Genomic DNA, 17,030 nt, shown 5'->3' with positions numbered 1-17,030 from the left:
AGGGTGACCTGGGTCAAGGAGTGACATAAGACCGAGTCTCTCAAAAGCGTTGACAACGATTACATTACACATGTGCTGATACCTTTGAAATCACTCACTCACTGGCCAATAACCCTTGCAGAAGATCTTCGATTGACACCCTGAATAAACCATCCCTTTTTGACGCATGGTTTCGCATAATAGAAGTCTTAAATGGAAAACGTATGAAACCTGTCGAATATTCGCAAATTATCACGGCATCCACCTTCAAAACTATACAGTGGTATAACTTAAAAGAGTTTGCGGGGTAACCGATTGCAGTGACGACATCGTTTGTGTTTGTCATAGTTAAGACATCCAAATAGTTTATCAAAGGAGTGCTTTCGAATTAGTATAAAGCAAGTTCCCATGAACGAGAGACTGCTAAAAAGCGTTTTCTTTTGAGTTTTATGCTGGCTTGAAATAGTAGGAAAAGACGCGCGGAACTGAGGCTGAGACTTTTTTTGCCCCAATTACCTTGGCTGCTGCTATGTGAAGGCAAAGTCATATGTTATTTCATTTTTACGCAGGTAAAATGAACGATATTTCATATGTAACACTTGGAATAGTGTGGTGTTTGAATTGGACTGTTTCTTCGTCGTTGTGAGTGCGACATAATGGATGTTTCTCTTTCGTCATATCACCTTAAGGTTATGGAGGAAAATCCTCCATGATCGAAAGATACCTGAAAATAAAGTTTTTAAGTCGATTTTTTTTTTTATTTTTAGTATGCAATCATAAATCGAACTAGTACAACTATCCACCTTTTACAAATATTCCTCCAAAGCCCCCACGCATTTTCATCATTAGTAGTGATCACAAATAGTTCTCAAACTATTATCGTTCCCTAATCAAATTCTGGTAGCTTGCATCATGAAATCATCTGACTTGATTATAGTATGTGGAAGGAAATCGTTTCATATTCTACATGCGGTTTTATTCGTAAGATATATTCTCTTTCATTTTAATACTATCAAAATGAACTTGGTTTTTATTGGAGATGAAAAGTGACTATGATATAATTTCATTTCCATGGTCCTATATACATTTCAATTAAGACCTTAGGATATATCACCGCATTTTCGTTTTTGAGTGAATTGCAAAGTTACTGTCAGCATTTTCGTTTAGAATAATTCAGCGTGCTTTGTGATTCATCTAAGCTTTAGTGTTTGGATTTCACATTCTGTTCCCCTCGTTATAGTTTCACATATTTTTCGTGTAAGCCATGGTCGACCTCAAGGGAACAACAACCTGAATCCAGACATTAGACCGATTAAGCATCGTATGCCATATTTGGCTTTCGTCTTCGTTTGAATCATCCCATTCGTTAGAGCTGGTGCCCAGGCCTAACCGCACGCCGCCGAGGAACTCGTCGCTGGAAGCGAGATCGAAGTCGTAGATAGTGATTTCCAACACTCTCCCCTTCAAATCGTCGGGAGACAGCTCGTCGTAAGAAAACTTGTGATCAAAGGTGGGGTTCAGGGTCCGTTTTATCACTGGCGTCTTGTGCTTAGTTTTACCTTTCTTGTCTGGTAATAAAAGACTGTGGCGAAAAGAAAATTGCAAGCGAATATCATGACAATTCAAGAGTTTAAAAAAGTTGCATTTTTATGAGTACAATTCCCCGTTATTACCAGAATTTATGCTATAGCATGAACTCCTGGACGGACATGACATTAGTCCATTCCAGAACTCCTCTGGCTCAGAAAAAGGTTATCAACAAGTTTCCCTGCCAATTTGTTGCATCCATTTGTAACCCTGGATGGACAGCGGTACTTCGAGAGAAAAACATGTTTCCCAAGAACGCAATAAAATGACTAAGTCGGGGCTCGAACCCAGACCACTTATCTGAAGTTCATTATTTTATCTCTCAGTTAGTAAGTGCGCTGTGATTGACCAATAAGCGAGCCGTATGTTACTGTACGGCCCGCTATATTCGAAAATCTACTTCAATCGAAATCTTTCTCCGCATTACGTGGAAGTGAGGTGCTGAAGAGGGGAAGCAAGGAGCAGTGCAGTGCCCTGGGTACAACGTACTTAAATATAAAGAGAAAGTGGAGTCATTGTAGTCGTTATATTTGATGCAGATTTTAAGTCTCATAACCAACAGGAGAAGGCATGCGCATACTTCCTGTGAGAGACACTACATTCGAATTCAGAACAAATTCTTTCTTTTGTCCTCTTACCATTTACAGTAGGGGTCTGACATCCCATTAGCATCCATTCCTGGTAGATTCCTGGCCTCCAACAGATGTACATGTAATTCACCCTTAGTTCTTCCTTTCTTTTTTACTTTATCAGCCGTAACGTACTTCAAAGACAAAACTAATTCGCATGGAATTGAAGGCAGACCATCCATCTCATCTGTCTATTAAAGAAAAAAGAAACTCCCATCTTTTCAAGCGGTTGTACGGCTTATCATCGTTTAATCTTTCCTCAGTCTTCATCTCTGCGAGATATCTCCCTACACCACATACATGCAAGTCTCGTAATCGATCGTGACTATTCGCATAGTTAAGCTTCCCTTACTCCTGGACGTAATGTAGTCACTTCGCAAGCCTGTGTTAAACATACTTCCATCTATCACTGAAATAAGTGATGTAACTTACAGTCTTTGCGCGTTCGTTTTCTGATAGTTGCTTGCCGTTGTTAGGGCATGTTTCGAAGCGCTTTGCTCGAAGGATGGAAAATTTATCAAATAATTTTCATTAGTATTTACCACACAAGTGAATAAAACTATTCACGCGCGCTGATTGGCTAGTTCAGAAGTGAATAGAGCACTATTCACCTCAGAGCAGCTGAGACAAAATCGCGCGTCAAGAGTTTAATTCCGAACATTTTTCGGTATTGAAAGAAATAAACTATTTTTTTTGCATCAGTGTGGTATATATTAAATGTATTAAATGAATTATTCACCTCAGTGACGATGAAAGTGGTGGATATTTACCTCCACTAAGGTGAATAATTGTTAAAGCGTCGAGACAACGAGAATTATTAGCAACGGTCAGTAACTATATCATTACCCATATTGGCACGTGCAGTTCACGACTGAGAGAGACAGCAGGCTCAAATTGATGTTGCAAGGAATGGAGAGGTTCTCTTTTGACTGGACTTGAGAAATAAACTCTTACCTTCTCGGTCAGATTAAACCATTTAGCTACTGGTTGTTCGAGGGAATTTCCCGCTTCAACAAAATTGTTCATTGGAATCTTAATTTCACCCAGGAAACAGTTTCGTCCAATCATTTTATGCCACACACTCAGATGTAATGTTCGTGTAAGTAGCTCGTCATATCCCATGAAATACTGCAGAGAAAAATAAAAAGCTTGAGCATAGAAATTAGATAAGATTAGATTTAATTTAGTTGGATGTTTTGGAAACGAGCCAGTGAAAAGGAATGGAATTAATAAATTTGAGGGTCACCCCGGTAAACTCCACTGGAAAAGAAGACAAAACGTAAGTTTTCTTTTGCGACTTCGCTTTTTTCTCTTTTTTTTTTCAAGTTTGTTTCTTCACAGAGTTCGACTTCGTGTGTCACACCCAGTTTTTTTCTGGCATGCACGCTGCCTGTTGCGATGCCGATGAATGTATCTTTGGTGACATGGGTTCTAACCCAAATAATGACTATGTATTAATAATTGTGACGATAATGACTAATGTTGATAATGATTAATAAGAGGATAAAATTTTAGAATCCTAAAATTGTTGCCAGTAACATAATAAGGAAAAGCCTGGGAATACTCAAGTATTGTGCTCAATCAATTTACCTCTAAAATTTCATCAAAGTGTGGATTTAAGGTATCTTTTTTCGTTTTTGTCTTGCGTTTGCTCCGTCTGTCCGGAAGGAGGTATGTCTTCACATAACTGAAAATAGAGACAGCTCTTTAGAAATGTCGGGTCAGAAGTAAGAACACATGCAATTTTGATTTTAAGGGTGAGAGATTTGTGACTAATAGCACTAATGATAACTTCATAATAGTTACTTGTCAAAAAGGAATCTCGTTCAAGTGGTAGGCCTTATTCATCCCCACATCTCTTTAAAAGTGAAATTTTAACTTGTTGTGCATGATCAGAACCTTCAGTGGAAACTCAAGAGAGTTTGTTGTCCCAAGTCTGGTTTCATTTTATCGAAAATACATTTTCATAACTTATAACATACTGCTGATGTTTAAGACTTCTTTCAAAGCGAGGAGCCATACTCACGGATCAGAGGAAGATCTTTTTGCATCAGCAGAAGACAGATTGTTAGCGCTGAGGACATGTACTTCAAACCTTTTGGACGGCATCTCATATCGCAGGCTCACAAACACTTCCCCAGTCACGGGCACACTGCTAAAATGTTCTTCACCAGGCTCACTCAATAAGCTTTCTGAACTTCCCTGAGCGAACGTTAGACAAGGTGAAAATATTATTATTATTCTGCGGCAGAGATGTTTGATTTAGAAAATGCACATCATAAAAACAAGCGGTATTTGTTCGGTCCCATGTGCTTCCTCCATCAAGGGGTCAGGCCTAGCATATAGCCTGGATGTGTACGTGCTTGATATTTGAGGTGTTTCGAGTTTTATGTTCTAAATGGCATGATGAATGAAAAAAAACTTTAAGCGAAAGACCAAGCGAGAGTGAAGTTTCAGTGAAAGATAAAAAGTTTGTCAAAAGGTTTCTATTTCGATTTGGTAAATCTGTCAAAAAATTCAAAGTTACCTTAGATGGATCTGCTTTGATGACCTGCAACGATCCAGGCTGATATACAGGCGTTTCTGTCTCAATGTTGGGCTGTGAAAATTTTTTTATGATAGTCAATACGGGAAACAAGATCAGGTTGTCGAGGAATGAGATGAGAAGAACATCCCATTCGGGCTCATTGGCCATTGATAATTTAATAGGGCATCAAAATCATCGTAACAATGCTTAATTCACATCGTTCTTACTGTGTAACCAGCTTCTAAAGCTAATTCTGCTAAAGTCTTCCTTCTTTCGTCCTTCTTTTTCCCCTTCTTTGCCTCATCAAGACGTTTCCTTTCGAGACTTGGTGACCATTGGGGTCCCCGACCAGCTCTGATAACGTCTGGATGAGAACCTTTCCTTGCGGTAGTTTGTCCTTAAAAAGAAAAACAACAACTAAGCCGATGGTTTTTGACTTTTCCTGTAATTAAGGAACTGCATCATGGAATGATTGGCACATCTCAGAAATTTACCTATGGCCTTCCAATTTGGTCATTTTTTATTCTTATCAATCTTGCTCGTTTCAAAGTACTACTGCTTCCTATGGGTTAAAAACTTCAATTGTTATGTTTATCCTCTCGATTCTCAAGGAAACACTTGATTTAGCTTTTTGAGCTTCCTCTGGTGACTGAAAGATAAGCATCACCTTCATCGTAATATTTCCCGAAAGATCCCTTGTAATAAGTCCTAAAGTTAAGCGCGAGAGAGTACAGAAATATAGCCTAATCAATCAATCAATTAACGACTTTATTTAAGAGTCTAAGTCTTCTAGCTAGCCACAAGAAGCTTACTAATCGGGTACACTATAACAAAATGGTTCAAACAAACTGAAACAAAGGGTGTATCTATTTAGTACAATAGTCATAAAATAAAATAGTAATAATAATTGAAGAACTGAACCGATAACAAAGGGACGTATGGATATGGGTTGCTATATTTTTCTTAAGTGTCGGGCTCCATTTGCATTCTCTGCAGGCAGGAGCTCCGCTATATATATAATTAAGTAATACCTGCTCCAACTGAACCGCGCTTCTTTAAGTCTTGTGTAGCCAGCTCATCATTAACGGGCCGAGGAGCCGAAACGGCAAAATCACTATGTCGCCTCTTGGTCAGAGCTGCCTCTGGTAATAACGAATTCTTATCGAGTAGCCTATTTTTAATGTTATGTTCCGTGTGTCTCCTAGGCGACTGGGGAGGTTTCCCTGGTGGAGCATCCTCAGCATCTTCTGTTGCAACCGAGAACAGTGTCTGGGGCTTATCCACTTTGATTTCGGGTGCGCTGGCTTCCATGAATTGCATGGCGAATGCACTTATGGATTCAAGAACAGGCTTCACTTTATGACCCTGATCATGTTCATCTTCCTTTGTCTCTTTCTTTGTTGAAATGACGTCGTTTCCATTCACGTGATCAACAGAAATCCCGGAGTCGTCTGCTACTTTCTCCAGCTCTTTCGTGTCAGATGATTTTTCGCTCTCCATTGGTTCCACCGTGGTTTCTAATGTAGAAGAGGCTGAGTCAGCTGAGGTATCTTTCGGTTCCAAGTGTTTTTCGTCTTCTTCAAAAGCAAGATTTTCTTGTGACTGCACCAAAGGCTCTTGTTCCGCGGGAGTCTGGGTCTTATTGTCGGTCTGGTCAGTCTCTGGATTCGCCCCTGACTTTGTTTCACTTTTATCGTTGTCAAATAATTTCGGGAAGCTCCTTTGAATTAAAACACGTAGAAAAAAAAAAGCTGCAGTTGAAGCCACCGTAATACACTCTTTCTGTAGCCGAGTTTTGACCTATATTTAATTCTAATTTTCATTTATAAAAAGTAAAGGGAGCAGAATTAAGAGCCAAGGACATTTTTACCAAAGCATAGATAACTTGGAGTCGATCTGTGCGCCATGACAGGACGGATAATGCATGCACTGTAAGTACCTCCCGTTGTTCCATACAAAGCCTTAGAAAAGTTTTCTAAGGCTTTGTATGGGACAACGGGAGGTACTTACAGTCCACGCGTTTTTCCGTCCTGTCATGTCCCCCTTAAATTTTACAAGTTTTAATCAAATTATCCTGTGGTTCTTTCTGGTTTCCTCTTCCAGTTATGGTGGTCGGGTTTCAACTTGCATTGCCATGCTAATCTTCCATGGAAACAAATTTTGCGTGCCACTCGAAAATGGCGGCTTAACTCGAGAAACTCCTCAAACTTTTGCTAGAGAATGAATACGACTAGAGAAAAAGGTTTCATCGTGGAGATTTGATATTTAATTTAGTATCCAAGCTACATTTTTCAAAAATTTGCTCTTAAAAACTCTTTAAAGGATCCTATCAATGATTGAAAACATGTTGGAATATTCCTGAAAGACACTCAAGCATTTGTAATCACTTAAGTCAAATAAGTTCATCTCATTTATGTGCCAAGTTCATCAGATCATCAATAAATTGGGCAAGTTAAGATATTTGTTTGTTACATTGGAAAAAAAAAAGCCGAACAAACGAAGAAACAAACAAACAAAACAACAAAAAACAGTGTAGCAAACATGAATATATTAGAACATTCCTTATCTGCGCTTTATTGGGACATCAATTAGAAGATGACACAATATTTCAAAAGTGCGTCCTTTGCCTTATCTGGCGCGATCGTCGGTTTCGTCATAAATTGATATTTTCGTGATCACCAATCGATTTCGCATACCTATGGACAGCGAACTGTTCCACAAAACGAGAGGATCGTTAGAAAACGAGAAAATCAAACCAAAAAGTTTTGTGCATGTCCTATTTGATAAGTTATTGACTATTTAACGTTTACAGAAAACAACAACTTAAAAACTATTAAATTCTACATTAAAAAATTAGTTCCACAAACGTATTATATTCCTCTTTAGGCCATAGCCTGTTATTCTTTAATTTCTACATTTGATACTTAATTTTTTTTTAAAGAATATTTAAGTACTGATCTCGTGATCGATGCAGGTTTAGGCTTTTTTCTCGGTTTACTTATAATTTGGCGACACTCTTGTTTTGTGATCACATTTAATGTTTTGGACGGAGAACTGTAGTTAGATTGCCCAATGAATGGCTCCCAATTGAATAGAACTGAAAAAAAGCTAACCATTTCAAGGCAATTTTTTCTGAATGAGATGTTTCAAACGCACACAATTTAATTCTCAGAATGGAAAATGTACACCACGTATCGTTAAAGCAAGTTCAATTGCTGAAAAAATTTATTTCGCAATCAAGACTTTACACATTTTCTCGGAAGAGTTTGAGAACGCCTAGCAAATATTTAATCAGGTTTTTACAAGGAATAAATTGGAATTACCTACGAGTTGTTGCTGTCGTTTCACAATGAATTGGTAAAATATCTTGACTGTAACTCTGTTGAAATGTTTATCATACGGAGCCCAGTTGTTCAATGGGAGTATCGCGCTATCCAACGGATAAATCACAATCCAGCGGGCGAGTGCAATCTAAACAATGTGCTATTGACTGGATAGAGACTTATCCAGTGGATAACGTTATCCTACTTTCGGTCAACCTGGGCCAAAGGATCCAAACATTTTGTCTAGGCTTTGGTGAGCCATGAATTTCAATCGTTTTTCGCTTGTTTCCAGAAACTGTTTCAAAACGAATTATGAAAACTAATTACCTTTTACTTCAGTAAAAAAAAATGTATTATCACCGCAATTTAATAGGTCTACTAATTTCCTCCAAGTAGAGTGTTGAAACGCTTTTACTGTATTTTATTGAGCTAGCCGTTAAAACCATCTTATTATGGCAATTGGCGGTTTGCAATTACACTTAAACATCTCGTTAAAGTTTTTCAAAATAGATTTTCACCGTTGAAGAAGGCTGGAGACTTCCTATGGGCATTTAACTTGTTGACGGCCTCGAATCGCACGCAAGATAATATATTCTAAATCTACATATAGACACTGGAGCTTTCGTAATTGGTTTTGATTCGAATCAGATAGTCGGAAAAAGAAGGCATTTTTATTTAGTGTGTAATACAAGGGTAGGAATTCTAAAATAACGTAAGAAAAATGTTTCTGGTCCTTTCTCATCGTGAATACTCTATTACTAGTATCAGATACGACATCGAAATTACAGTAACAAGTAGTATTTGGTGAATCTCCACTCCTGTGGTTTGTTGGCGTTTGTTATGAAACTCTTTTTGGCGAATTATGATGACGAATGCTGCACCGACGATATGAAAGCATTCATCTTTTACAGTTCAAAAGTTTAATTACGGTGATAGTTTCTTCTAAGCAGATGTATGAAGTCAGAACGGAAACTTTAACTCTCTCACGCCTGAAGAAATTGAAATGAATTGTTCACGCCGGGAATTAAACTCGCGCTAAAATGTCGATTGGACGAAAAAACGACTGGAAAACTAGCTCCGGAAAATTGCGAATTCAGAAAACAGAAGTTTTTGTCGTCGGAGGTTCATTCGGAAAATTTTAGAAAAGAAACGCTCTGCACAGGAAGGGATATTGATTTCGAACGAATGCGCGTCTACAATTACAAAATGCAACTCACGGTAGCAGGCGAGTGAAGTGGTCCATATTGAAGTATATTTCCGGCCACCAGCTTCAAACAGGCTTCCACTTTCAACTGGTGAAACAGATTTGATCAAAACTGCCAAACAAACTGTGCAAAACGGGAGTAAGAGAAGGAAAATGAGCTGCTCAATGAATAGCAAACGAGTCAGCGTAATTCTCGCATATAGCGACCGGCCGTCTCATAAATAAACAAGTATGCACGGAACAAAAAAAACAAACGTCAAAATTTGAATGTCTCACCGTACCAATCAAATTTGAATATGCCTGCAATTTCTGACGAGGACTTGCGTTGTCTAGAAACCAATTATTTTGCACGCTTCCTCGAAACTTGGCGGGGATCAGTAGGTCTCAAGAGGATATCAGCTTGAAAAAAGTGAAAATCGATCGTTTGTGAGTGTCAATGTGAAAAATAAAAATAAAATGAGATCCTCTTTAAAATGGTTGATTTAAATCAATTTTAGAAGCTCCAACGCGAAAAAAAGTGATAGATATTGGTGTTCTATAACATTTGAATAACCGTCAACAGTTCGAAGCTTTTCAACGCTAGAAGAATTTTCGTATGGGTCGCTGTTAATCGTGTGTATAGTCAAATTATAATTGACTTCATGACTGAGCTCTCGGCAATGGCTGTTCATCATAAACTTTGTATTTTGCCGGATCTTTCACCTCATTAATAAGCCACTTTTAATTGTTATGTTAATTATTTAAGGACGCATGAATACATTATGCCGGTAAGTTGTTAAAAAAATTAAACTTGAAAACCGAGACAACGTTTAGTAGGAGATAAATCGCAATTCGAGATCACGACCATACGAGCAAGTAACTTCAAAGGTATCACAGGGATTAAGGGCCTATAGAACTCATGAAACTCCACAAGGATAGGAGTTTTAGTCATTTAGAGAAAAGGCGTAAGTCGTATTATTAATTGGAAATACGAGGGAATATTCAACACGAAGTTGTTCACGACAGACGTGAAATTATTGACACCAAAATTAATTAATTTCTTTCTTAGCCGTAAAGAAACTGATGTTGGACTAACTGGTGTTGAGCCGTGACTTTTGAAAAAACATCACCAACTTTAAACCATACGTATATTGTTTAGAGCGCAATGCCGCTATCAGACCAACATTTTTGATAACAGAACTTTACCTTCTGTTCAGAAAAGTGAGCGACCACATAATTAATATCTATTTTGACTATTCATGAGGTTTAAATGACCTTAGTATTATCTCATATGATTGCTAATTGAACCAGCAGCATATCAGGGTCCAGTGCGAAATGGAACTTGACAAGGAAATTTCGAGAAGACAAAAGATCGACCATTTCTTGAGTAATTAACAAGGAACAAAATCCTGTCATGTTATAATAAAGTTTGATTAGAAAATTCTTTCTTTTTAGCAGTAAATTGAAGGAACTTCTGTTTACCCTTCCAGAGGTAACGTCTTGCCAGTGGAAAAGTACGTGTCAACAAAACACCTATGTTAAATCGTGTCTCCGCAAAGGTGTGTTTATAGAAAGGTGTCCATCATCATAAATGAAGGTTGACAATTTTTTTGTCTTTAAAAGATGTACTTTCTTCTCTATGTTTTTTATCTTGACGAGGAGTCATGATCAAAACACAAAATCTTACCCTTAAGCCGGTAAAGAAGGGGAAACGAAATGCAGGAAGAGAATAACTGTCTCAACGAAGCCAAACAAACAGTTAAAAAGCCTGCTGGCGTCGTTCGTCTACGACGCTTTTAAACTATTGACTCAATAACCAAAATGTCTACTACCGAACTCTTTAAAAGCTTCTTCTGAGACCATTATGTATTCAGGTTTTTTTTTTTATCGCAGTCAGCCCTGATGGATCTTTCTTACCGGTTTAATGAGAAGTGAAGACCCTGGATACGAGATGCTCTGCGGTGGCCTAAGCTCTGATATATAAAGCATTTAAAGTATTCTGAACACGCATAGGACACCGCTACCGACGGATTTTGCACAAAAACCCTTTGGCAAAGCTTCAATACCCCCTTGACAGAGCTGGTTTATCGTAAAAAGCAATACATCTCTTTCGACAATTTGCCCCTGATGTTGTCAATCATATCAAGTACCTGAGTAAGAAGGGAGGTCTTTATTGAGAAAAATATCCCAACTGCAAGTCGATTGGGTTAAAACAAGAGGAAATAATTTTCTCTTGATGAAAAGTAATGCTCTTTTCGGAAACTTTACCCTTTAACCCTCAAAAGCTGATTTTCAGATATCTCGAGATTATTCCATTCCATTTTTTGGTAAACTCCTCGAAAGAACCCGATATTGATTTCGAACCATTTCTAGTGGAATTATCCTTAAAAAAAATTTGTTGCAGATGATATCTGAGATCCACCAACACACCGTTGGACTGAGTACTATCGCTCATTCAGCGGGGGTTTTGTTTCTTCAGATACATTTACCATGAAACAAACAATAGTCGAGGACCGCTTACATTTACTGTAAATTTTTTTTGTCGGATAAGAAGTGAAAAATTTTGGAAAACGAGGCGTAAACCATTTGAAGTGGTCAAATCGAAACTCAACAGTCACGCATATAGTGCTCACCGAATTTTAAAAGTTTAGGGATAACTGTATTTACGTATCATAGATTTATCATCATCAGCATCAAGACTGTTATTATGATTATCGTTATTACTAGTATCATCATATCATTATTATTACATTTCTATTATCACCTTCAGCATTTCCGTATTTTTGCCATGAAAGTCTCTGATTTGCACCATTGAAAAGACATTTTTTCTATACTTTTACTTTAAGGTTTTTGTTCGCAAATATTATATAGTATTACTTTGCTAAATTGATTACCCTGCTAATTATAATTACCAATTCCTCAATTATTATTGGTGCATCCCTTATCATTCGGTACAGTTGCACTGGGACAATGTAATCGGACAGTTGGCTGTAATCGGACACCTGTAATCGGACAGTTGAAGCCACCAATCATACTAAGTCCACTTAGTTAACCCACCAATAACAGAAATGATCACAGTAACCATTGCAACAACCACCTATCTAAAGAAAAACTGGGGAATTTTAAACAAAAGACATTGTCTCCACTGGAGATATTTGTTTTAGGTTGTTTTTTCGGAAATTGAAATGGTTATGATTAATTAATGACAGGACTTCTTGTCGTCCAATTCTGTCTGTAATCACACTCGTGATCCCGCTTCGCGCTCGTCCGATTTTGTCAATCACTTGTATAATTACAGACCAAATTGGACTCCACTCGGTCTTATTACCACTATAAATAACTTACCAGTGAGACGACATACTCTCTCTACAGTTTGGTACAAGAAAGTAGTTATATGTTATGGGAATATTGCAGGGTTCAAGATGTCGAATTATTGAATTTTATTCAAGTCTTTATAGCGCAAATGAACACTGTATTTCATATTTTAGTTTTAGTTTTTTCGTTTGTTAATGTTATGAAGGTACATGAAATAATGTAGAAGTACTCTCCTTAAATTTGGTAAAGAGAAATATCGTCATTGGGTTATATGGATGAATTATTGTATTCCATACATGTCATTTATAACGTAAATAAATGCTAATTTTCGTGTTTTAAGGGGATTTATAAAGGGGCATGTTTATAGCTTTAAGTTTGCTGCAATTTAAGGAGAAGTTCTTCTTTTCCCCCCTAGAATTAACGCTGCATTGGTAAGCTGTTGACATTCATGGTCAACTTAAATGGTCAATATCATTTTTATAAGTTACATGAACGACATTGGTTGGGGCTTTGTGGGAAACTAACACACGTGGGATAAGTCACGGCCAGTTAATATTATCATTTAAGTACTGGCGATTGTTCAGTAAAACCAATATCATGTCCAATTCATATCTGGAAATATGTTTATAAAGTTAACAATGCATTCAAGATTAACTACTAACCTGGATTTATTTTGAAACCTACTTCATTTCAGGATAGATAGCTGTTAAATTGACGATGGCTCTGAGGATCAAATATCATTATTACTAACAGGTGCGACCTAACCAATACCTGATTTTAAATCTAACACAAAGTTTTAAGCTTATATTGCTATAGCATTGAATTAGTAATCGAGGGTTTTTCTCTTTGAAAATGTTGATTTTAGATGGGATCTTGAACTGTTACATTGACCATTAACGTTAGCTGTTTAAAGGTTTACAGAAACTATTGATCAGACTTCACTCACTGTGTTAATTAGGAAGGAGCAAACATGAGCGCTGAAAAGAAATAATTAAATAAGTAGGTCGCTCACAGCCTTACAAGATGGAGATAAAATACTTCTAGGTTTTAAGGAATATCATCGAATTAGTAACAAATTCTGTAATTGACACTTGATGAAATAAATCCGGATCAATATCAGTACCTGGGCAACTACCTACCTACCCCTCCCCTAACCCAACATTAACCTTAAGTTGTTGTCAATTGACTGTTGTTGAGTTAGGGGAGGGGTAGGTGGGCAGTTGGGCAGTTGGGCAGTTGCCCAGATACTGATGTTGATCCATAAAGGATCACCTTAAGAAAAGGAAAGGACCTTTCTTATGGTGGAATACCCTTATGGGCAATCTTGTTTCAGAGTAGAAGAGAAGCCTTTACTATTTTGATTTCGGCTTTCAAGAAGAACATAACATTTCCTCTGCACAGCCATACGAGCTGAGAAATTGTTCTGGCTACCATGATGAAAAGAACTGAGGAAACAGGAAAGAAAACACAACTATCAAATAAGATTACATGGATTTTAATACCAAAAATATAGAATGAAGTTAGTTCAAAATAGCACCGAGTCAAAACAGCAAGCTCTAGAAGATAAGTTATGCGAGCAACAACTTGGTCATGAACTTGTCACAACGCGAGTTGAACAATCTCAGGTTGATACGCGAAACATTTTTTCGCGCATCAACGCCCGTTTTCGTGAAGTAACTCCCGAAAAAAAACGAGAAGGCTTGACTTGTGTACGAGTTCGTAACAGGAGGGATTGTGATACGCTGAGAGAACTGAAGTTGTTCGCATAACGTACCTCTAACGTGTTCTCGATAGAAAACATTCATAACTGACCTCGAACGAAAAATGTTAAGTTGACGTTGAAAAAGGCTCCTTTATATGAAAATAATGTGCCACGAGATACGTCAAAAAAATTCAGAGCACACTTACATTGAAACCCGTTCGTTCGACGAAAACTCGCTAAAAATATATACAACAACAACAACAACAACGTCTTTAAATGTAAGTCCAACAATGTTTTACAAAAATATATTCCATTTGCGGCAAAACTTTTATGAAAATACCAACCTGCCAAAATTTAAGGCCTTTTCAAAATGTTAAATAATATTCCGTTACATTACGTGCCAGAAATATTACGAATTCAATAATATTGGCCACGCCATTCGTTTCCATGGCCGAAGTTTTGTGTTTAAATTTCCATCGATGCGCTAAAAGAAACCCTGTTTCGCATCATGAAATACTTTACGTTCGCGAGAACAGTGTGTGCAGGAAGTTTTTGTTTTTTTTGTATTATTTGGTCCATATATATGTTTTGGAAGTCTTATTTCTTTTTAACTTTAATTCCGAGTATCGAGCGCATGCGTGCTTAATCTACTTGACTATCCATGCTTGATCGCAGGTTCAGGGTGTATTCGTGCCAACTATTGGGTCGTTCGAGCATCATCTGCCACGCCTCTCGTTCCATTCCTTGCGAGTCGTCCCACGACTCTATTTTACTCCCAAGGCCCAATCTCAAACCTCCGAGAAAATCATTACTGGAACCTCGGTCGTAGTCCCACACGGTCAGCTCTAGGACACGGTTCCTCAGCTCGTCAATCGTCAAGTTTTCATAACAGAAGGCGTGGTTCCACACAGGGTTGAGGTTCTTTTTGACCACCTGAGTTTTGTGTTTGGTCTTTTTGCTTTGGTCTGGTAAGAGGTAACTGATGGCAATGTGCAAGTTAAGCTTACGTGAAGCAACTTAAACATTGATGACAATCCGTCACTCACAAAAAAGTATAACATTCCAAACCACGTATTGTCAGTAAGTCTTCGTTACGGAAACCTATTCTTTACGATGTAACAGATTTATAAGTTATTGCGTTGCGTCGGGCGGTGAGAAATAAACTTAACTGAAACTGGTGAAAGTAGATAAGGGGTGTAGCAAGAGATTAAGGATGTAGAGGTGTGGCGGTAGAGTTGCACACTAGACTAATTGCAGTCCTTCTTGGCAAACTTATTCAATCGCGCAGAAAAATTTAATTTACTTCTCATTTACTTACGCCTCACGCGACGGACTAAGCCAACAAAGAAGGACTGCCCTCATTCTAGTAGCACACGAGTTCCTTTTGGCATAACATCAGTGAAGAGGGTAAGTTAAATACATGATTATCATGACCTCATGAATATAGTTGACACTCAAGTAAATGCTAAAAGTACCATCATAAACAGTGCTACGGAGTTAAGAATGTTACAAAAAGTCAATACAACAAAAGAAGCTCCTGTAGGTTTGATACAGGGTTTGATACTGATTTTTCGTTTAAGTAAGAATTTGGCTTTTTGCAACCACAAGCAGCTAAATCCTTAAAAATATGAATAGTGATAATAAAAGCAGTGGTAATCGGTAAAATAAGAGTAATACTGGCGGTAAAAGTGATAATAATGATGAATTATTCACAAAAGTAAAGGTGAATATTGGTGGTCCAAATTTTTTAAATAGCACTTGCTATTCACTTCTGAGCCAGCCAATCAGCGCGCGCGAAAAGCACTATTCACCAGTGTGATATATACTAATACTAGTAATAATTCACCAAGGTACATCTTTTATCGCATTCGTGCTGTTATTCCACACTTTCTGAAGTCTTTCATGACAACTTGCGGCATCTATACTAAATATTCACAGGTTTTTTCTTCACTCCTGGTCGATGGCAAAATTTTGATATCAAAATCATATTCAACGGTTGTTGAACCAACCATGTCAGGATATTTATCGTACACCACAAAACACTACACATTTTTATGATATGAAGTTCAAATCACCAACTTTTCTACGGTGAAAGCACTGATTCGTGGACACAAGAAAGCTACAGCAAAGAGTCACTGATCGCTTAAAGCAATTTGAATTTGGAAAAGAAACACACAGCAACGAATGAAATATTGCCACATACAGTTAGGGTTCAATGTGACAAAGTGCTTGATCTGTAATACTATTATAAACTATTGTACCAATAGAAAAACTAAGAAACGGAAACCAGGTGTTGAAACATGGTTTATCTCACGAGTTATGAATAATTGATGCTGCGATTCGATGAATAAATTTTTTCAAGCATTGACCTCGTTCATATCGAGCAAGCACTTTTCAAAAAATCTTTGCGAAAGGCTTTTTTTTTGGCTTCAAAAAGGACACAAAAAAAGGAAGGAAAATACTCTTGAGAAAACTTTAGGTAAAATGCGAAATAACACAAGGAGGTGTATTAAAAAGCACATCTGTAGGCAAATGATTCTAACAATAGCATTGAGGTATTTCGAACAACAATAAAGTAACAGTAAAAACACAAACATGCAAGACAGCCTTGGCCAGCAGTTACAGTCAACGTTCAAGCAATACTTTAAAACTAACGTTTTCTGTTCGTTACATCAAATTAAAAAAGGAGGAAAAAAGTAAAATATGCAAGTTTATCAGGCAGCATGTTACCGAAGTTGTCCTGTTACGCTTTTTTGTCGGAATCCTGCATCATACAATAGCGTGA

At 37.6% G+C, this 17,030-nt stretch overlaps 1 protein-coding gene and 1 long non-coding RNA gene across 3 annotated transcripts in view; one reads left to right on the top strand and one right to left on the bottom strand.

Annotated features, from left to right (window-relative positions):
• Positions 1 to 715: 715 nt before the first annotated feature.
• Positions 716 to 17,030, bottom strand: part of LOC113664323 (uncharacterized) — a 29,525-nt gene continuing 13,210 nt past the window's right edge. Inside the window, exons 11-18 of one of the 2 annotated variants that reach the window (XR_016188932.1) lie at positions 5,754 to 6,442; positions 4,950 to 5,119; positions 4,723 to 4,794; positions 4,222 to 4,397; positions 3,786 to 3,882; positions 2,628 to 3,323; positions 2,205 to 2,386; positions 716 to 1,561 (exon numbers count right to left, since the gene is read on the bottom strand). Coding sequence is in view for 1 of the 2 variants with exons in the window: in XM_027179919.2 (XP_027035720.2) it covers positions 1,222 to 1,561; positions 2,205 to 2,386; positions 3,150 to 3,323; positions 3,786 to 3,882; positions 4,222 to 4,397; positions 4,723 to 4,794; positions 4,950 to 5,119; positions 5,754 to 6,442 (1,900 nt within the window). In the remaining variant the exon portion in view is untranslated. The remainder of the gene's footprint in view (positions 1,562 to 2,204; positions 2,387 to 2,627; positions 3,324 to 3,785; positions 3,883 to 4,221; positions 4,398 to 4,722; positions 4,795 to 4,949; positions 5,120 to 5,753; positions 6,443 to 17,030) is intronic. The other variant, XM_027179919.2, reaches the window with a different exon arrangement.
• LOC149041661 (uncharacterized) lies at positions 10,042 to 12,869 on the top strand. Its single transcript, XR_016188933.1, has 3 exons — positions 10,042 to 10,193; positions 10,684 to 10,787; positions 11,122 to 12,869. It is a non-coding gene; the product is annotated as an uncharacterized LOC149041661 (long non-coding RNA).

Source organism: Pocillopora damicornis, chromosome 8 (assembly GCF_964200805.1).
Source record: "Pocillopora damicornis chromosome 8, jaPocDami1.2, whole genome shotgun sequence".
Lineage (NCBI taxonomy): Eukaryota > Metazoa > Cnidaria > Anthozoa > Scleractinia > Pocilloporidae > Pocillopora > Pocillopora damicornis.
The sequence above is the reverse complement of the archived record's forward strand: the minus strand, read 5'-3'. Positions and strand labels throughout refer to the sequence as shown.